Source organism: Pleurodeles waltl, chromosome 8, assembly GCF_031143425.1.
Source record: "Pleurodeles waltl isolate 20211129_DDA chromosome 8, aPleWal1.hap1.20221129, whole genome shotgun sequence".
In the NCBI taxonomy this organism is placed as follows: Eukaryota; Metazoa; Chordata; class Amphibia; order Caudata; family Salamandridae; genus Pleurodeles; species Pleurodeles waltl.
This window is the reverse complement of record NC_090447.1, coordinates 1,132,198,095-1,132,220,512: the sequence shown is the minus strand read 5'-3', so window position 1 is coordinate 1,132,220,512 and position 22,418 is coordinate 1,132,198,095. Positions and strand designations below refer to the sequence as shown.

Genomic DNA, 22,418 nt, shown 5'->3' with positions numbered 1-22,418 from the left:
TGACTAAACCAACAGACCAATGTCGGATCGGTTGGCTTTGCCAGGGCTTTTTTATTTTCATGTTTCCCACAATCTTGTTGAAAATGGTTACACTGATTTTCCATCATGAATATTGTTTGGAAATATTAGCATGCATCAATACAGTTTCTTAAATGGTGAATTGCTGGTGAGTGGTTGCGTCCACTTCCACTCAAATTCCTCCCATTGCTTGATCTTGCTGGCCAAATCTTTTGCCTAATGCTCGCTGTCCCTGGCTCACTGTTTCCCTGCCTACAGATAGCCCCATGAGTTTGTTCATAATATGCTTCACTGTGATCTGTGTATGGAAATTGTTGAGATGTGGATCACTTACCTTCCCTATACCTCAAATTATACAAATCTTTACAACTACCTGATACAGGCTTTACCTTTCACTACTTTAATACCTTTCTGCCACCATAGTTAAATTAGGCTGCTCAGCATAAGACAAGCAATTTTGCAGCAAAAATATCATATACCAGAGCGCTACCCTCAAACCTAGTTTTCACGCAAAGAAAAATATGTCTTGAATGTTCATAAAAGCAGTAAAGTTTACACACAAGTCCTGCTAGTCTCAGTTCCAAAATATAACATTTTGGTGTGCGTCACCTAATTCCGCTCCTAGCAGTCCTTCTTTTCACAGCAACTTCAGTTTTGGAAAAGGGTACCTCTAGGACCCTGCTTGGAAGTCCGTCTGCTCCTTCTCTTAAGGCAGGCTTCAAGCAACTCTTCAGCGTGAAGTGTGGAAAACATCCCAGATTCCTGGCTCCAAAACTGGTCAAGAGAAGCCAGTAGTCAATGAGCCCAACCTTGGCACACTAAAAATTTCCAGTTCTTCACTGCTATGGGACCCCGTAGTTCAAGGAAATATATCCTGGTACCTTGACAGGTAGTTTTGGTCCCAGTCTGATATTAAGGCTGAAAATAGTGAACAATGAGCCTGGTTCTTGATGTTGCTACATTCTTTGTTTTTCATTTGTGACAATGAAACCTTCCAGTTAACATCAATAAAATGGGTCATTTAAAAAAAGAATGCAGATAGGGTCTGTGTATTCTGCAAGCCCACCTCTGGAACTGGTGCCAGGTGGCTCCTCCCCTCTGTGTATTCTTCCCAGGCAAACCAAAACATAGACTTTTTCTTCCATTATCATCAGTAAGGTGGGCTGGAGCCTCACCTTACGTCTGGTGAGAGACAAAACAGAGATGTCTTTTTGCTCCTATTAAGAGATGCCTTTGAACCATACAAAAAATGATAGAACTCCCAGACTTTAATCCTCCTAAAAGTTAAGTCAACACTGGAAACAACAAGCAGAGGCGGCATCTCAGGACTATACTGCCGCCAACTTGCCTGACCCAAACAGTCATTCATAGCAGCTGGGAGGAAGACCTCCGCCCCTTTGTAGACAACAAATGGGGAGGGGCCAAGATAGCACCACGTACCTGGCTAGATCAGCTCTTCTCAGACTTGTACAATTAACTACCTTCACAAAAAATACTAAAAGCCCAAGAGACAGTAGGTTACAATAGAGAGACAGGTGCACACCCTACTTGCACATGCAGTCAAGACACAAAAAGCACCTTTATACATATCACATGGAGTGGTCTCACAAGCCAAACATACTGGGAAAAAAAGCATTTATATTGCAATGGGTCTCACATTTGCTAGAGTTAGAGCTATTAGCGTTGTAAACTCCTAACTAGATTTGTCTTGCCAGATAAATTGAAAATGAAAAGTAAAAAAGTTTTACCTAAGCAAGCCGATTTAAAGCACCACGCCATGAGCGTGAAGGAGACACACAAAAGGAAAAGGACGTTCACTCCAGATCAAATGTATCGGCAAAAGTGCCATGTAACAGGGTCGATTTCAAAGACTGTAACCAAATCGCCCCTCAGAGGGACAAACGTAAAGCATTTACCAATGATAACAAAGGATTTTTAAAGGGCAAGACCATGAACGAGTAACAGTGATGGGTGTGAGGTGGGCGTGGTTAAAAGCCCAAATAGATAATGCTATGCTGCTATGCTCAACGTAAAAATCAAGTATTCCCCACTAGAATTAGCAAGTAGATCCATCAGTCTAATATTCAAAATCACTCTTCTAGAGATACAGGAAGACATTGGGGCTATCAGAATTAATCGCACCTTAAAGAAAAGGAATGACAGATAACCAAGAGGGATATTGCCTAGAAAAGGAGATCCAAAGACTCTTGATCCAAGAATGGCGAGGTGGAATAAACCACTTTTTCCTTCTTAAGAAAGTAATATATTAAGCTAAGGACTGTCCCCACAAGACCGGAACGATCTGGGATGGGTGATGGGAAATTTCACAGAGCTATACTGACGACGTACCAGAAAAAAAATCAAGATGCCTAAACATCAAGTCACACAGGGAAGGCCACATTATAACCCAGTGTCATTCGAACCCAGACACCCAAGCCACATGATATCACTAAGTGATAGGAAGCACATAGTTGGTTCCCCATGCCCCAGTAACCATGACTATAATGTCCTTCTAGGACTCCTGGATCAGAAGATGGGGAAATCATATCGCCCAAGCCATGTTGATTTTCACAACAGGCAATAAGATTTAATGTCGATTTTGTCCGACTGACAAGTGGACATTAAATCATTAATTAGCAGTGAGCACGGGCTTTGCCGCGCTCCCCTCCCCCGCGGCGGCGCACTCGAAAAATATGTGGCCCGCCCCCTCCAAACACTCTGTCTCCGAGCAGCGCGGCAGAGGAGATTAAGGCAAGGGCTGAGGTAAGAGCTGCAGGGAGCGTGTGACAGGCAGCAATGTCCTTGTTTAAACGTACGCAAACGCATATGTTTAAACAAGGGCCTTGCTGCCCGTGTGATCGCAGGGCAGGCCATCATCATTACACATATAGGTGTAATGATGATGGCCTGCCCTGCGATCACACGGGCAGCAAGGCCCTTGTTTAAACATACGTGAATTGCATATGTTTAAACAAGGGCCTTGCTGTCCTGCCTGATGACAGGCAGCAAGGTCCTTGTTTAAACATACGCAAACGCATACGTTTAAACAAGGGCCTTGCTGCCCGTGTGATCGCAGAGCAGGCAATCGTCATTACACATATGTACTACGTGTAATGACGATGGCCTGGCCTGCCCTGCCTAATGATCACACAGGCAGCAAGGTACTTGTTTAACAGGAAATGAAGGGCCCTGCTCCCTATGTGATCATTAGGCAGGGCAGGCCATCGTCATTACAAGTAGGTACGTAAATTTTTGTAATGCCGATGGCCTGCCGTGCCTAATGATCACACGGGGAGCAAGGCCCTTTATCTACTGTTAAACAAGGGCCTTGCTGCCTTTGTGATCAGGCAGGGGCCAGCGAAAATTGTAAATTAAAACGTGCCGGTGCTCAAAGCCCTCCTCTTAAACCCGGGGCTGCTCACAGTATACTGAGGCAGCGTAATCCTGAAGCCATCTCTAATAATTTATTGCCACTGGCACTCCCTACCCCTTCAGATCACTTTTGCAGCATTCTCCTTTCTCCCATTGTGACGCTTTTTTGTTTCCTCTTCATCCCTCTTTCCCATATGTGTCTTTTGCTCGCAGCAAATGCTTGGGGTAGAAGAATAAGCGCCGGCCCTCAAAAATAAATGGCGCTGCTCAGCACCAGAAACATCAAGCACAAATTAAGAACTGGGAAGGGCAGGCCATCGTCATTACAAGTGCATACATATGTGTAATGACGATGGCCTGCTCTGCCTAATGATCACACCGGCAGCAAGGCCCTTGTTTAAATGTATGCAAAGTACGCCTTCGCGTATGTTTAAACAAGGGCCTTGCTGCCCGTGTGATCATTAGGCAGAGCAGGTCATCGTCATTACACATATGTATGTACTTGTAATGAAGATGGCCTGCCCTGCCTAATCATAACACAGGCATCTAGGTCCTTGTTTAACAGTAAAGGGCCTTGCTCCCCGTGTGTTCATTAGGCAGGGCAGGCCCTCGTCATTACAAGTACGTATGTACGTATGTATGTTTGTGAAATGACGATGGCCTGCCTGCGTAATGGCCTGGGAAGGCAAAAGGGGGTGAAGCAGGGGTAGGAAATCATATGCCACCTGGATAATGTTCCTTTACGCATCATACAGTCAGAGTCTCCTTTTCATGAGGCGGGGAGGCTAGAACACTCTATAAAGACAGATACTGCCTGTCTCATTAAAACAGAAAGCTGCAAACTATTTTCTACTTTAAACACACTTTGATTTAATCTACTGGTGGTTTAATGAACTCAGTCATTAGTGGCACCAGTATATTTGTTTGCGTACAACCCTAAAAACTTTTTTTTTCAAAGACGTTACATTTAGGAGACACTATGATTTTGCTTATTTCTTTTAAGCAGAAAAACATATAAAAGAGGCTCCTGAATATAGTATGTTAGGCGGAGCTAGACAAAGCTGAACAAGCTTCTGGCCCAAACACATGGAAGTAGAGGGGAAAGAGCAGTCGAGGCGCTGGACACTTTCCACTGGTGCTTCTGTCCAATATGGTTATAATTGGTATTCCTGAGAAGAGACGTGGGGCATTCTGGGTTATACATAACAAGTCCTGTTTTAATACAGAATCATTTAGCCAGCTTCTAAGCTCTCCCTATTTTTACAGACAGGAAACTATGGCTCAACCAGACAGAGTTAACTTACAGAGATGGCTCAGTGAGATGCCTGCTTGCCTGTGACTGGAAGTCACAATTTCAAATTCCTGCAAGCCCAACTCAGCCTTTCATTCGTGGACATACATGGTAAACAGATCCATCAAGTAGGTGCACAGAGAAGATTGCTCAGCGTCCGTTTTGTATTGCCTTTGCTTATATATTGAATAATTATTGCTGTTTTTCTGCTATGTAAAAATTTGGTTTCTTTAACATCACAGTGAGCTTGCGCAAACATTCAAAATGACGAAGGTCAGGAAATGTAAAAATTCCAGCAAAAAGTGCTGCTGGGATTTGCTCAATTTCCTCCATTTGACCTTGTCTGCACTGTCTTTGTTCATACTGTGACATCAGTTATGGGCTAGCTTTAGCGCTGGTGGCTCCCTGAGTAACAGACTGTTTTGGTGTCCCCCTCACCTCATGACTACCTCGAATTCCCTCACTACCACCCGGCCCCTCATCTTTCCAATGCCTTCTTTCACATGCATTAATTTGTTTGAAAGCACTTGTAAAGGCTCTGACTTTACTTATCCACTTAACTATGACATAAAATATATAAATCTGTTATGTGCAGCAGGCATATTTATTAACCCTGTACGTTAACTTTATGGCTGCCACTAGCGAAAACTTCCATCTCTCTCCCTAGCAGTAACATCAATCACAAGACGTATCTTTCTTATGCAGTCAATTTTACATAATTTCTAATGGTTTTGAATTTTTGTTATGGTAACATGAATGGTATATTTGAATCCCATTAAGGTAAGCTTGTCCTTTTCCAAAGCCCACATCCTTGTTCTTAGTGTAAATCTTTTCCTGGTTTGTAGGTCTACTGTGCAGCCAGTGTAGCACCAGACTCAGTGCATTCACAACTTGGCAGGAAATCACTACGAACCATAGCAGCATAAAGCTTCATTGTAGCAGGCTGCCTCAGCCCCTTGTTCTCAGAGAGTTTGGAAAACTGTCTCTAGATTTATTGGAGTCTCCTATGTGAAAGGCTTGTTGCAACTGGCTCTACATTCCTGGATGGTGATCAGACTTGATCACTTTGTCCTGTTGACAGCAAATATGTCTCAGTAAAGTCTTTTCAACTTTGGATTCAAAAGAAGTAAAGACACTGATAAAGAAAAGCCAGGAGAAGGAAACCAAAAAAAAACAACTGAGGTTCCGTGTTGTACCACCCCACATAATCCTAACCTAAACAAGAACAAAAAGTATGATGCTGAAAAAAAGAAAACAAGTTTTTCAGTCTCACTGGGTGGAATCCTGGCCATGGCTAGTCCTGAAGGAAAGCCAGGAAGGAGAAGGACCAAAAATGTACTGCACTATTTGCCAAAAATATCCTACTGTAGCAGTCAGCTATTCAGGTTCAGGTAGAAATGCATTCTTAAGTGGAAGTGACCAGTTGCGCATTGAACCAATTAGAGCTCATGAAACTAGCAAGGCACATATGACATGTGTTTCATGGCACCGCCAGTAATTGAAAGAAACGGCCTTGCAGTCTCAGACTCTTAGAGCAAGTACCTCAAATTCCAGACCCCCTACAGAGCAGCCCCTCATCATGCAAGCCTTGCAAAAGCTGAAGGAGAGAAAGAAAGAAACTGACCATCTTCTTTAACAAAGCTTACCTAATTGCAAAACAAGGTAAGCCACTCTCAGACATGGAAAACATAGGTAGGGCTATGAAGAAAGCTAGTGTGGATATGGGAGAAAATTATACAAACCGTGTAAAGGTCTCAGAGTTCATAAGATGTGAGGCAGATATACTTCGAGAGGACATCAAAAAAATAGTTTCAAATTCTAACTTCATTTGCATTATTGCAGACGGAAGCACAGATAGTGCCATCATTGAATAGGAAACTGTGCTGGTGAGAGTAGTCAGTGATGGGAAACCCTCCACTCTATTTGCAGATCTTGTTCCACTTGAACATGCTCCTGCTCACGGTGTCCTGGATGGTATAGCTTAAGTAATCCAAAGGTTATCTTTGGATTTAGTAGGTATGAGGTCCTCAGAATATCCAGGCCCATCACTAATAGCTGTCAATTTTGATGGTGCTGCAGTTATAATGGGATCTAAGGGAGGAGTTGCAGCACTTCTAAAGAAACACATTCCTTTTCTTCTACCATTCCACTGTGTAGCTCACAAACTTCAGCTTGGGATTCTAGACGCTGTAAAATCCAAACCCTATATTTGTCAGTTTGAAGAATCTTTGAAATGGATTTTCAAATGTTACTGGTATAGTCCTAAGAGGCAACGAGATGAAAAAGACATTTAAAGAATAATTGATGAAAACTTTGCACATTTCACTGATATTATACAGGTTAGATGGGTATCCAGCAAAACCCAAGCTTTGGCAGCCATGCAACAAAACCTGCAGACAGTGGTTCTACACCTGGGACAGGTTGCAGCTGAGAGTGATGATTCTGCTGCTAAGGCAAAAAAGTACCTCTCAATTGTAACTAGCTATAAATCTATAAAAAAAAAAAACTTTACAGCCTGAGATGTTCTGAAGCTTTCAGAATTCTTTCAGTCTAATGAACTGCTTTTATTGCATGTTCCACCTGCTGTAGAGAGGTGTGCATTGACCCTAGTAGGCCTTAAGAGTGAGTTGGGCAAATACATGCAGCAGTTCAAAAAACTGTACCACCCTGAAGAAAAAAAGTTTGGAAACATTTCTACTGATGGCTGGGAAATAAAGTTATCAGGCTGCTGTCCACCAGCAGCAACAATCCAAAGTGACAGTGAGCTCATTGACAGTGTAGTTAAGTACATTGAGGAGAGGTTTGCAAATTTTAATTCCATGCCAGTTCAAGGATTTCAGGCATTTGTTTAAACACTATGGCCAGAGAGTAGAGAGGAACTGTATAAATCTGGGCTTTCTGATTTTGAGGCAATTGTTCAACATTTTTAAGTACTTTTCACCACAGACGAGTGGTTGGAAATTGTAGATGAGTTTTGTGGACTTAAAACCCATATGAAAAGCTTTCAGAGCAAAGGCATTCCTGTATTGCCTGCATACTCCACACTGCTAGCAACAAAACCTTCAACGTTAACAAATATATTAAAGCTTGTGGAGACGATATTCACATTTAGTGTGTCTACAGCAGAAGCTGAACTTGTGTTTTCTGCAATGAATGTCATTAGTAACCCACTAAGAAAACGGTTAAATCAAAATGTTTTCCAAGATCTAATGCTTCTTAAAATAGAAGGGCCCAACTTTGGGGAATATGGCCTCAGCAGAGCTATTGATCTCTGGCTTACAACAGGAAGCACAAAGCATGTGTGAGGACATAAGAGGCCACATACATCATAACTACTGAAGTATTGTCAATAAGGAGCCTTAGAGCAGCTAGTCATGCAAGATCATTTACTGCTGTATTCCTATACAATTTCTATACTTTTGCATAATAGGGATAATGTAGCTGCTTTTCAAGTTTTTCTTTAGCATGATTACAAAGCACTGAATAATTACTGGTTTAATAAAACAAAACAAAAAACATATTACATGTTTCTGTGTCAGCCCTTATAATTGATGTAGGAAGTAGGTGTGACAGGTGGATTGTTCAGGACGTGTAGATCTCACTAGCATTTTGTCCCTTGGCCAAGTAGATTATTTTAAAAATTCCACACCCCTGCCGGATACTCTATAAGTGAAACTGATATGGGGAACGGGGAGGCAGAAGATGGGACTGGCCAAATTAATTACATTCTGAAAGACTTGGTATGGGAGCCTCTGATTTTCACGAATACTGCATGGCAGCTCAGCTCCAGTGTGGCATATTGGATAGCTGGCTATAATGTACGTGAAGTGGGACTTTGGAAAGAACAGATTTACAGAGGAGATATGCACAAAATACTCATCATGAGCACTAGAGCCCAGAGAAATCCATTGCTTCTACTTCAAACATAGATAATGTGACTGAGGTGAAGCATGTCCAAAACTACTATATGTACCAGTGACACCCCTGCAGGGAAATTCAATGAGATGAGCCTGGATTAAGCACAGCAGGAAACTTCTATGAAGGTGTGCGATTCAAACTTCGAGACACTTATTGATACACAGAATATACTGAGGGGCTACTCACTTATCAGGCAGGATTCTATACTCACTGAGGAAACATGGGCCATCAAGAACAACAAATCAGCAATACACCCAGTAATGCAAACATTAATACAACTGGGCACAGACACACACTGATTACATGGTTCCATAAAAGTAAATGGGAGACAGACGCAGAGCGTGTCTATAATGATATAGCATGGCAGAGGGCTTTGGAATCCCCACAAAAGGTTTCCTGAACCACCCGCTTTGTGTTTATTCAACTTAACATACTACATAGGGCTTATATTCCACCACACAAGATCAATCAGATCTACCCCCAAAGCCCTGGCATATTGCCCCAGCCTTCAGATTTTCTAATATGATATGTGGTTGCACAAGGTTTAAATATTTCTGGACTGAAGTGGTGCAAGTGGTCTCCCAAGTTACAGGAAAATCAAATTCAGAGTGTGGGGAATGTTGCCTGCTTGGTATGCAACCCAGATCCAGAAAGCCAAGGCAGCAACAAGATTTACTGACCTGGCTCTGTTACTACATAAGCAGACAATGACCATGCAATGGCCACTAACACAACTCTTACAGGAACAGAGAACTGAGGTTGAGTCCTGGGCCCAAGTGGAAAGCAAAGCGATTTGTGGGGAGGAGAAGCGGAGCCTACAAGGACAGTGAAAAAGATAATAACAGATTACCTTAAATCCTGGTGTGTACTAGAAATGCTTCTTGAGTAAATCGACCAAGGGAGCCAATAAATTACATTTGCTCACCCCCTCTCCTCCTTAGATGCTCTGCTTAAAGAGCTGATAACTTTGAGCTCAGAGAATACTCAATTGTTCTAACCTAATCATATACTTACAGTAATACAACTGCTAATTTCACCTTGGTGCATACCAAAAGTATCTCCTAGGGCCAAATCCTAGAAAAGATTTCTGGTCTCTAGCAAACTACGAAGGGAAGGTAAGTGGCACTACAGGGCGGAATGGTTATAGGTGGTAACGGGGATCATACACAAGGTCAGAGATGTATATCTCACAGTAATACGTATTGCTGAGAGTTACTATATTGGTATCTTATTCACAAGCTTTACATTTTTCTATAGTGACAGCTGACGGGCAGTAACCGAAACGGAGTAAAATATTAGCCTAAAACTTGTTTGGCAGACAGCAGCTCTCTGCAAACTCTGTACTGGACTATACCAATATTAAACGATTAATGAAAATGTTTAAAAATAAAAAGATGAATATAATGGCTAAAACAAGGATATGTACCTTTGCTGCCACCTGTGTTAAGTCTGTAAGATCTACCTTCTATGTTTCAAGCCTAATAAAGATTGTAATAAAAAAGAGACTCCTTTTAGCCATTCGTTGAGAGAGTACAACTTGGATACATTTTTAAATGAAACAGTACAAACAACCCGCGAGGTCTGCAAAGCCTTGTTTTCTCATATTATATGAAAACTGTTATATAAAATGGGTACGCCTGTATACATGTGTTTTTTGTATAATAAAGTGTTGCCCACTCAGGCTCTTAGGTTGCTGTGGCTCCTGAACTAACTTTTTCCCCATTTAGACTCCGTCCCAATTTTCTCCTGCACCATTAAACCCTCTTAAAAATGTGCAGTCTAATATGTGTACTTGTTTGAAATATACAGTTAAGGTGCTGCTGACGGGACACTATTGTTGATGAGATTTATAGAGTTAGCTGCCAAACCAGTGCATTCTGGCTTACTTTTAGGAGCCAAAGCCTAAGTCAGGCTATTGAAAGCCCTACCATTTAACTCATACACTAAACATGGGGAGTGGGAATAAAAGCACATGATTTATTGTAGCCATGCTCATTCTGTGTTCTTTAGTTTTACGTTAAAACTTACATAAAGGGCTAAGGGTTGAGAAGATAGTGACCTGGTTCATATGTGGATTATCTTTTAATTGGGTTAGACCATGTTTGAACCAGACTTTTGTCCTGATCCAGACTCAAGCCTGCCTTGCTCACCCACCAATAGAATTTCAAAAAAGGTATGCTGTGGCACAATTATTTCAAAGGGAAGCAAATATTGAACATATGTAGCAACTCAAGAAACAAATAAAAATGCATTCAATGTTGCACTTAAAATCCGAGCTCAAAAGAGTGAACCGACACTCTCAGGCACCTCAGCTAACATTTGAGAATCCAGACTTTAAAGTTAGACCATGGGCTGGATACTACAAGAAAATACTGGGAAAGCTATCCAAATTACCTGCCTCGTTTTATCAGTACAGACTGAAATACCTTTAGTGTTGAATGCACATAAAGCAAGTATCCTTGTTCTATCGCCTTAAAGCCCTACAAAATATATGTAATCAACTTGTTAATGAGATCAAAGTGGCTTCTCAACAAAGTAGAGCTACAGAGTTCTCCAGGATTTTCTCTTGCAAATCTTGCTCCACCTCCATGCCAAAGTCTACAAATGGATGCTTAATTAGTAACTGAGCATCATGTAAAATACACCGCTTTAGAGAGCAGTGTAGTTACAACTACATGGAACAGCATCAACCAACAAAAGCAAGCATGTTTTTGTTCAAGTATTAAAAAGAAATTGAAGCTCACTGGTTCAACACAATCTGGAAATAAACACCAACAATAATCAAATATTCTTATACCTCCATGTTCAGAATATTTGGGGTTGGAGAGTATCATCTTGCAGAATTTGAGTCCATTTTTGTACTGTTTCTGTTCGTAACATTTCTGTGGGGAGGAAACAAAATAGACATTTTAAAGTCAATGTAAACGTTTCCCATTACAGAACATTTTTAGGAGAGAACAGAAGCCATACATGCCTTAAGTACTTTATTTTGAAACATTATGCAGGAAAAGAGGTGACCCTCTGCTTCATCAACGATTGGTAGCCGGCCAGTGCTTGGGCAATTCAATCTGTTGTGTACTTTGTATTATTAAAAGCATTAGTTTGTTGATCACAAAAAACATTTAAGAACTTTAAAAAGACTTCTGATAACCAGGTACTTTCTACAGTGACAGGCTGTGTTTTGTTTCAAGTACCGTACAATTACCAATGGATCTTTCAGGATGGAAGTAGGATACTCTCTACCCTAAGGGCATACAATGGACAGAGTTGTCCTTACTAGGACTATTACTCTTAGTCCATATGTGATTCCTCATCAAATGTAAGTGTATCTTGCAACACAGAGGTGGGACAAGAAACCATGTCAAACTATGGTCAGGCTTTGTGTGTCAGCATTACACAAAGCACTCCTGCACTGCAAGCAGCATGCCCCACCTTACATAAAGGAGCATTGGGAAAACCAATAGGTTGCATCTTTTTGACCTGATGTCTTCGCCGATGCAAACAAAAAGCTTGTTGTCAATGCTGCACAGCACCGGTTTAAAAAAAAAACTGAAAAATATGCAATGTTTTGACCGTGTACAAGCATCACGATACGGTGACCTACAAGATGAATTATGTGCATGCATGAGTCATGACCCATGTGTGCATAAACGATGACACAGTAGCCTTTTTTTAAATTTATTTATTTGTTTTATTTACCGTTTGAAGATAGGAGAATTCAATCTTGGATTACTAATCAAAAACACACTATGTAAATATGATCAACAGCCCACCAGCAATATAAATGCTAAAAAAAATATATATATTTTAATTTTATAGAACATCATAGGAGTAGTAAGTTAGCAGCGGAGAAGTGCTTAAGGGGTAGGCCAACACAGGGGTATGAAGAGGCATAATAGACAGTGGGCTTGGGGGGGCTGAGCAGGTGCTTGATGCAGAACCGGAGAGGGGAAATAAAAATAAAATATCAAAAAATGACAATGAGTAATGGGGAAAGCAACTACTAATCTGTGGTTTTAAGGGGGTGGGAACAAGAAGCATGAAGAATGTTTTAAACCCAAAGTTACAATACTTGCAATGCTTTTGATAACTGTGGTAACCACAATGCGACTGTGCTACTGTTATTTGCAGCTATAAAATGTGATTTCATAAACATATCCCTACGATTTGGGAACTTTCCAAAACTTATTTGTGGTGTTTTCGAGATGTCTAGATTTGAGTCTTTTATCAATAAGTGCCAGTGTTTTGTGATTATTTTACTTAATTGCCAATGGCTACTCGAGTATTTGGTTATAAGTCTAACATCTTTTTAGACATCTATTTGTGATTCTATTGATCCATCTATGCAACCCTAATTGTTTGTCTTTCTGTCTACCTATATGTCTGTCTATGTATGTACCAGTCTGTCTGCCTTCATCTAGCTATGTGTCTATCTATCTGCATGTCTATCTACATCTCTGCCTATCTAGAATCTATCCAACCCTCTGTATGTGTTTTAGTAAACATCTTTATTGATCTATCTTTTCAACCGTTTATATTTATCTATCTTCTCAACCTTCGCTATATATTCATAGTAAAGACTTACAGAAACATTACAAGAAAAGCATTAGCAAATGCAAAAGGCTGTCACTAGACCAATTGACTTTTATTATTATTATTAATATAATTTCTCCTGATTATCTTAGAGCAAGGATTCTCTGTCTAGTGCTTGAGCTTTTAATTTTGCAAGCGAACCACATTTATATCCAAGATTCATAAACTTCTTTGGGTTTTTTTTCACTTTCTTATAGAAATAATTCAAGTGTGCTACAGTTATGTATTGTAAGCACAAATTCACAGGTAAGTATACTTTTCATAAATGGAGTTTGATGCCAAGAGCTTGTATGCAAAAAAGTATTTGCTGCTGTTAGACTTCAACGAGTGGTAGTTATTAGATGGCTATTAGATACTCTAACAAGGATATCCATAAATTCTATCTTGGTCTGTCTTAGATCCATAGTGAGTCAATGTTACTCGGATTATAGTTAAGAAATGTATTGTTTTCTACAAGGATATCCTGATCATGTTTTCAAACAACCAAAATGCCTACAATGAATCTCAGCCAGACACAGATATGTTCCATGACATTTTGGTCAGTTGATTGTCATGTATGTTCCTCCTCCTGCTGAACCACAATAACACACAAGTATGACAGTGCTAATTTGCAGCCGATTACATAATACATTTTGGGTTTATAGTAACTATGCTTTGAGGGTCTGTTCTAAAAGACATATCTATAGGATTTTAGTGGTGAGTGGAGTGGTTGATAACTAGTTAAAAATGTTTAGCTATCCTTTATAAATATTGGGATTGTGATAGGCAATGAGAGTGAGAAAAAATATAAGATTTACAGTCATGTAAATGTTTTTGGAAATAGCTCTGTAGGCATTTTTATTATATTTTTTTGATGTGATAACAAGAAGTATTTGAAGATATTATAGTCAGCCTCTTTATGCAGCTGTGGATCGCAACAAGTGTTGTGTAACAGGTAAGCTATGCCGAGTTATAGATTAACACAAGGCAAGTTGTTTTCAGAAAAGTAATCAAAGATGAGCATGATATGAAATTCTCACTATGAAGAGTGAGAGATCTAGATCATGTAAATACTAAGCAGGCCGCATTTAGAAAAGTACTTCAATATGGCAGAGATATGGAGTTTTTATTTTAGTGAAGATACAGTTCAGATCTCCAATTAGTGGGGTCACAGACTAACGGTATTTAGAAGGCATACATAGGAAATCACTGACAAGATTGTTTTACAAATGATTTAAGAGCTTAGACCGGGAGGCCGCAATGGTTAAGAAATAGGAGGCGAGTTCCACAAAATGGATTTTTTGAATTAAAGGATGGGTTTACACAGACTATTTAAGCCTTGCTTTGGAAAATCCGGGAGTGATGTTTATGTCACATATTTTTTATTTATTTAATTTGAGGAAATCCAATTCCTTTTTCAGGATACAGTACTATAAGATTCAATATTGCACACGATCGGTGAATTCTGTAAGTGAAAGTAAAAAGCATATTCTGGTGAATTATGGGTGGAAGTTTGTGAATTCTACATGGCACAGAGTTGAGACACTACATTGGTAATCCTGTATGGTCAAAAGACGGTACCACTGTAAAATTTCACCCACTGCTGTGATTGACAACACTGCTGTTTGACCCATGGAGCGTGGATGGTGTATCAAAATTGAGTATAGGGGGATGCTCCAGGTTGGAAGTGGGGTATTGTTTGTTTAATGAGCCACTTAGGTATTGGTCTAATAAGGAAGATGTGAGCAATTCTTATGCCTTTCCCTTAGGTACCTTAAAGAAATATCTGCCACCACTAAGAGAAGGGATTGGAGAAAGTAGAAATAGTAAGTTGGGACTTGTGGGTGCCTCAATAGTTGTGAATAGGGTAAAGCACATTAGAGACGGCTGGGCATGGATGAGCGGTTCAGGGAGAAATACGTGTTCTTGATGTTGTGGATCATGAGTGATTGGTATTATTGTAATTGGTGGGCGAGTTGAACATTGCTTATGAAAATGATGTGTGGGATATGAGACAGGTGTATGCCTAATATGGAATTCCACAGGATAATGAGAAATGTTTGTTTTTGAATTGTTTACTAAAAAAAATGATATTCATTGTTAATGAGTTCTATATAAAATTGCTCGCTTTTTAAAGTGTGCTCGAAATATTGAAAATTTAAATTGTAATGTGTCTGTTACATGATTTTATAGATATCGTTGGGAGGAGATATATAATTATTAGTCCTGAAGAAGGTGGCATATACACGAAGAGGCCACCAAAATGTGTTGGCGGAATACAAAAGCATGACTTACAGTGCCTGGATGATGATTATATGTTACTGAACATACCCATTAAGATACAGGGACACTTGAAGTGGGAGCATGTGTTATTACGAAAGGTGAAGTGGACAGTCTTTAAAACTCTCCCCTTTTTTGTACTGTTTTGTGTACTTTATTTGTTATGTTGGTGTATTTGTGTTTTTATTCAATAAGATTTTTATCTGTATGAATATTATTAGAATATAATTAAAGTTTTCCATGATTTTACAAACTCCTATGGTATTGCACTTGACTGAATAATGGCATTCTGTTTGGGGAGTGAATGAGTGTTTTTAAGTATGTACCAGAGGAACCTTGAGCTTTTTGGATGGTAGAAACCTGGCCCCATGGTTTGAGGGGTATCTCATTATTTTGGCATACTCGGTCATCCATCATCACTTTTTGTACCACCTTACCTCATGTTAAAGTTGCAGTGGTTGCCATCTTGAACAGCTGCAATCAGGAAGGAGAGGGGTCATCTTGCCAGCCATCCAGATTCATCTCTGCTGTCTTTACCCTCCCCAAAAGCAAGAACGCTTTTCCTTTTTACTGCTGCCTTTTATGACCCCAAGGATGCTGGCTCACCAGCATCAGCAGCCTTTCTTCAGGAAGCAAGAGCGGAATAGTAGCATCTCTATCCCTACCCACATGGTGTCATGTTCTAAGCCCTGATCACGGTCTTCTTTAAAATAACTCCACAATGCTATGAACGGGAGCAAACAGGAGAGAGTTCCAGATGTCCATCCAGCATAACTTAAAAAGACAGAATAACACTCACTGAGAAAGCCAAGGGGTCTGGCTTTTTGTTAAGTGAAGTGTTTTGTAATAAATGAGCGACTGTGTGTGTAGTGCTTCCATCTGATCAAGAAAGACAAATCCCATAATGACGCAACATCTCGGGCTACAACAATATAATAGGTGGTGATTAGGGTCTCTTTCCTGAAATGCCTGCAACTACCAGTTGCATAGTATATTCAAAGAAGAAGATTATGAAAAACAGGAAGAGGATGGAGCATGCATTCTAAGTGGTGCACCAGAAAGTATACAAAGCAAAATGTTGCATAGTATGCACTTAAAGGAACAGTATTTTTGTAACATCTTTAAGCAAGCTTATGGGTATGTATATCTTTACGTTTGTGATTTTAAAAAAAAGGTGCAAATCCAAAATGTCACCATTCTTTACCAGAAAAGTAAATTAACTTGCAAGTGTGGTTAGTAAGTAGCACCCTGATTTATATTAGGCTAATGCGTTCAAACAGCATATACTTAAAAAACACTATGAACCAGAAATTAACATATCAATGTGTCAGCAAAGAAAACACATCAAACACCCACTATTTTGAGTTTAACAGTAGAACTACTTGAGCCCCATCACCAAAAATCAATGGAAACAAAAATTGGGCAATAACCATACACATAACATCTTGATGGGCAGTCTGTCTAAGCAACACAACTGTAAAAATGGCAAAACAAGAAAACTAATAGCTGAAGTGGGTGACCCTAAACCGCTCTCTCTCTCTGTACCACGTACTGTGCTTTGTTGAGGAATTTATAACATAGGTTAGCCGAACAGCTGCAACTGTCTATAGCCACAACTATAAAACAGAAGCACCATTATCAGGTGGGAATTTGTACAGCCATGATGGAAATATTCCCTATTTTGTCAGCGTTGTTAGTGTTTAACGTAATTGTTTAGACTCTCTTTTCTCTAACAGTGCTGTGATCTGATGTGTGTGGAGTATGGATTATTAAAGTTATTTTGTTTTGTTTACTTCAAACCTTTTACCCATCAGTCACCATTTACATTACGTAAAAAAATTATATTAAGATAACAAAGGTCTCTGACAGAACTTTCACTTTCTAAAGCGATACAATCACTAAGAATATTCTATTAAGGTCATGGAAGAACATGGTAGAGACTTAAAGCCTATGCACTACAGTAAGCAGTTGCACAACATTCCATATCCAACCATTCAACTACAAATTTGATGTGCTTTAGTATCTCATAATAGCACAAACTAGTAGGAAATCATTTGCTCCTCGACATATAAATGTCCTTCGCAACTGGTATTACCCATGCCTTTAGCAACACTGAGAATACATAATGCAATGGCCAATTTGCACAAATAAAAACAAGATCAGATACATAAAGTAAAATTCATGATTAGTGAGAGGGTCACGCAGTGGCCTGCAGGTACGCAGGGAATCCATAAACAAGTGGGAGAGTAGGGATAATCCAGATAACAAATGGAAGTCAGTTCAGACGTCTCATGTACAAAACTTCCACCTTTTAAAAATGTATATAGGCCAGACTACTGCAGAAAACACCAAAGGGTTTCAGATTGACTGAGACATTTGATCCATGTAGGCACTGGAGTGACTACGCTAAAGTTGATATGCCAGAAGCTTCATAGTAGTCACAGCAAGTGGTAGTCAAAGCAGAAGAGGAGGAAGAATCAATGCCAGAAATATTGATGAGGTGTCCATGGTCAGTACAAGTAGCACAGATTTGTGCTGTGCAGAAAAAGTATCTCTGCAGTTCTAAAGGAGCACAATACTGAGGTACAGTGCAGATGTGTCCGATACTGTCAATGCAGCTTGTCGCTTTCATACCAACCTAGCCTTCTGGGTTTGGCTATTCAGTGTTGTAGTTCTCACTGTTGTGAAAAAAGGGACTCTGTGATTTGGAAAGGAAGGGTTTTGGACCATCACAGTTCCTGAGGCAAAGCTGAAGAGACACCATCGAAGATCCAGCAAAGTCCTCCGGAGACTTAAAGAGATTGTTTAAATTATTTTCACAGTTGCTCGTCAGCAATGTTCAAAATCCACTTTAGGTTTGCACACAACTGAAACCACTGTGGGAGATCAGATAATCCAAGGTGTGACTGCATCAAAGGCAGCCTTCACATTCTTATATATTTGGTATTTTTCTGTTCAAGGCAAAAACAGTCAGCCAATACTTGTCTGGCAAGGTGGGAGCTTGGTGTGGGGGGGGGGGGGGAGGGGTACTTTAGTTCTGAATTAAGTAGAAATCTATGTAAATACATAAATGTAGGGCAGTCTTGCAAAAACAAACATTGGTATACATTCCATACTTTTGTTGGTCAGTGGTCTATAAAACCCAACTGCATTATTTTTGGTAAAAGCACACAGTAAGATCCCACTGAAAACCTGAGGTGAACGAATTGTGTGAGGAGCAAATTCTGAACTATGTCAGCCTAATGTATTTATTTGGGCACTATAAAATTATCACTATTTTCGTTGTCAAACATGTTGGAACTGCATATTAGACCATCATGAAGAGCATGTTCTGCAAGATCTTTTATGAATGGGTCTGTTCAAATATACAATATAAGCTGCTTAGCCCAATCTTCTCAGGCCACAAACTGTTAAAGAAAAAGGTCTAAGAAAGCAAATATACCTAATATTAGCGATACTGCATCTAAGGACTTGAGTTCAGGTGAATGGTGCACAACAAGTTAATTGTGCTCTTAAGGAAGTAGATCAAGAAGCAACCCTTCTAATCCAGGGGAGGGGGGTGACAGGAAGTAAACAATCTGAAGAAAAACAATCAAGGCAGAGACATAGGGCATAACAATTAGAATTATCTATTTTTAAAAAAGTGAACGTTGATTCACTCTACAATCCTAAGATCATTAGAAATCCATGTGCTCAATATTTTCAAACTGGAAGAAATCGACAAACCTAGTAAGTATATAGCTCTCCTTGTAGAGAAGAATGTACAATGTGGCCCCCAACTAAGCTGTACAGGTTGCGGGGGTGAACTAAAACAAATTCTAAGGAGATGTGCCTAATGAGGATCAGTGTACAGTTCAAGAATGAAAAATAAAAAAAGCACTTAAAATCTTGTGTATATGACCTCATTAAAAAAAAAATCTCTTACTCTAGTCCCCAGCAAAATGCAAATGATTGCCTTATTAACCGTTTCGGTGCCTGGAGCCCTCCTCGGCCACGGTGGGCGTGTGCTGAGGAAGGCTCTAAGCCATCCTCGCACCCATGTGTGCTGGGAACGCTGGTGCTACCCTCAAATCCCCCCACAATATGCCCCCACCAGGGATGGCAGTGGACTCGCTACTGCTGCCACCTCTAACTCCTAACCTGGTGATCTGATGACATTATTGCATATGCCACACACCGACATTATCAAAAGCTGCTGGGACGTGCTGGAAGCCACTTGCTTTCAGCGTCTTTGAGGAGTAAGGTACATTTTCTTCCAGGGAGGGAACAGGGAAGGCACAGAGGCACCAGGGGAAAGGAAAGAGTTTTTACTTTCCCCCCCAGTGTGTCTCTGCAATCAATCAATCACGTAATTTATAAAGCGCGCTACTCACCAGTCAGGGTCTCAAGGCGTTGGAGGGGGTGTGGCTACTGGTCGAATAGCCATGATTTGAGGCGTTTCCTGAAAGTCAGGAGGTCCCGAGTCTGGTGTAGGTGGAGCGGTGGGGAGTTCCAGGTCTTGGCAGCGAGGTGAGAGAAGGAGTTGAGGGCCTTGCAGAGGATCCTGGCGTTGTGAAGGCGTGTTCGAAGGGTGTGGTGACAAACGGTGTCGAAGGCTGCGGAGAGGTCCAGGAGGATGAGCGCTGAAGTTTCGCCTTCGTCGACCATGGTCCTGATGTCATCTGAAGCAGCAATGAGTGCGGTATCAGTGCTGTGGTTCTTGCGAAATCCGGATTGGGAGGTATCGAGCGATTTGCTGTCTTCCTGGAAGCGGACAGTTAGCTGTTCACGATTTTCTCAATGACCTTCGCTGAGAAGGGGAGGAGGGAGATGGGCTGGTAATTTTTGGGTTCATCTGGGTCCGCTTTGGGTTTCTTCAACAGGGTGTTGACATTGGCGTGTTTCCAGCTCTCCGGGAAGGTGGCTGTCTCGAAGGAGCTGTTGATGACGGCTTGGATGTCAGGGGCTATGATGTCGCTTGCTTTGTTGAAGATCTGGTGTGGGCAGGTGTCTGAGGGGGAGCCGGAGTGGATGGAGGCCATGGTGTTGGTGGAGTCTTCATTGTTGACGTGGGTCCAGGCGCACAGAGGGTTGATGTTGCTTGGTGCGTTGGGTTCGTGGCTGTCTGTGATTGGCAGGTGGGTGTGGGGTTTGAAGCTGTTGTGGCGAGGGAGTTGCAGAGCTCCTGTGATGGCAGGGGTTCGTAGGAGCAGGGCCTGGGGATGGAGAGTTCTTTGCTGATGCCGAATAGCCCTCTGTTGTTGTGCAGCTTTTGTAGTAAGTTCTTTTGGTGGTGCGGATCAGCTGGTGATGTTTGCGGATGGCAGTCTTGAGGGCGATATGGTTGGATTAGGTAGGTACAAGACGCCAGGTCTTCTCCATTCTTCGGCATTCCCGTTTGGAGGCCTGTAGGTCGGGGTGAACCAGCTGGCCTTGGATCTGTGGTGGATGTCCGAGGGTTGTTTGAGTGGCGCGAGGGTGGGCCGTGGCTGCCATAAGAGGGGAGGTGGGAGGGGAGCAGTGAATGGGAGAGCAGGGGGCGGGACGCAGGGACGCAGCAGCGGGAAAAAGAACTGAAGTGGAGGGAGGGGGAGCGGGGACGCAGCGGCAGGGGCCGAGGGGAACGGGAAACAAAGATTCCTAAAACACGGGCATCTGGAGCAGAGGCAGCGGTGCAGGGGAGCGACCTGCCAGAAGCAGGGTCAAGGGTCGCTCTCCTCACTGCGCCGCAGCTGCCATAAGATGGGAAGTGGGAGGGAGTGGCAGCAGGGAAGAGGGAGGGGAGCAGCGAAAGGGGGAGGAGGGAGGGGAGCAGCGAAAGGGACAGCAGGGGGCGGGGCCGCAGGGACGCAGCGGCGGGAAAAAGGGAAATGAAGAGGCGGGAGGGGGGCGGGGATGCAGTAGCAGGGGCCGAGGGGAGCGGGAAACAAAGATTCCTAAAACACGGGCACCTGGAGCGGAGGCAGCGGTGCAGGGGAGCGACCTGCCTGAAGCGGTGCACTCCTGCTGCAGGATCGTGGGTTGGGACACGATCCCGCAGCAGGAATGCACCCAGTAGCCACCAGGGATTTTCTTTTGTTTTGGAGAGGGGCCCCTTAGGCAAGGATCGCTCCCCTCTTATTGAAGCATAAATTGTGGCCATTTCTGCTCCCCTGGGGCAGATCGCTATATTTTAGGTCAAACTGCCATCTAAGGGGGCAGTGAGCCACTAGACACCAGGGATAGCTGTATATTTGTATGTGTGTGTCAGGGGTGTAATGTCCATTATTGGGAGCAGTTATTTTGGCTGGTTTCAAGATTTGGCCCGTCCTTCATCGTTTTGTAGACTGCATTTCATAGATATGTGCCAGGGAAAGAAATAGCTCTGGATGAGTCTTTGGTCCTGTTAAAGAGCCGTTTGGTTTATTGACAGTACATTCCTAGCAAGAGGGCACATTATGAAATTTGGATGTATATGCTGCTAATTTCAGGGCGTGCACTGGTAGGGATTGTTCTTTTGACCAACCTGGTTATAAGTCCACTTTGGAAGTCAGCGAGAAAATTGTGTGGGATCTTGTAAAGGACTTTTTCACAAAGGTCACCATTTATATTTGGATAACTTCTACACTGTTGTGTAGTTGTTTAAGGAATTGTTCAAAGTAGACACTGCTGCTTGTGGCACAATCCACTCTAACCAAAAAGGCCACGCTAAGGAGTTTGTATATAAAAATCTTCAGAGGGGACAGTGCAGTGCCTTGCGTAGTGATTTACTTCTTTGAGATTTTCAGACAGGAGCGATGTTCACATGCTGACAACCATTCATGATTGAACTACTTCACCTGTGACTGTTTGGGGTCAGGTTGCGGAAGCGCGCAAACCAGTGTGCATTTTAGACTATAAGAGTCACATCTGTGGTAGAGATAGAGTAGATCAGAAGTTGAAGCCTTTCACTGCTGTTCGTACGTTACACATTTGGTATAAGATGTTGGCTGTCCATTTGTTTCATTTA

General features: G+C 41.7%; 1 protein-coding gene across 4 annotated transcripts in view; it reads right to left on the bottom strand.

Moving 5' to 3' along the window:
* The window catches only part of NAA16 (N-alpha-acetyltransferase 16, NatA auxiliary subunit), a 476,406-nt gene that overhangs the window by 435,746 nt on the left and 18,242 nt on the right, over positions 1–22,418 (bottom strand). For all 4 annotated transcript variants that reach the window (XM_069205334.1, XM_069205337.1, XM_069205335.1 and 1 more), the window contains exon 2: positions 11,397–11,481. In XM_069205334.1, coding sequence (XP_069061435.1) covers positions 11,397–11,481 — 85 coding nt within the window. The remainder of the gene's footprint in view (positions 1–11,396; positions 11,482–22,418) is intronic.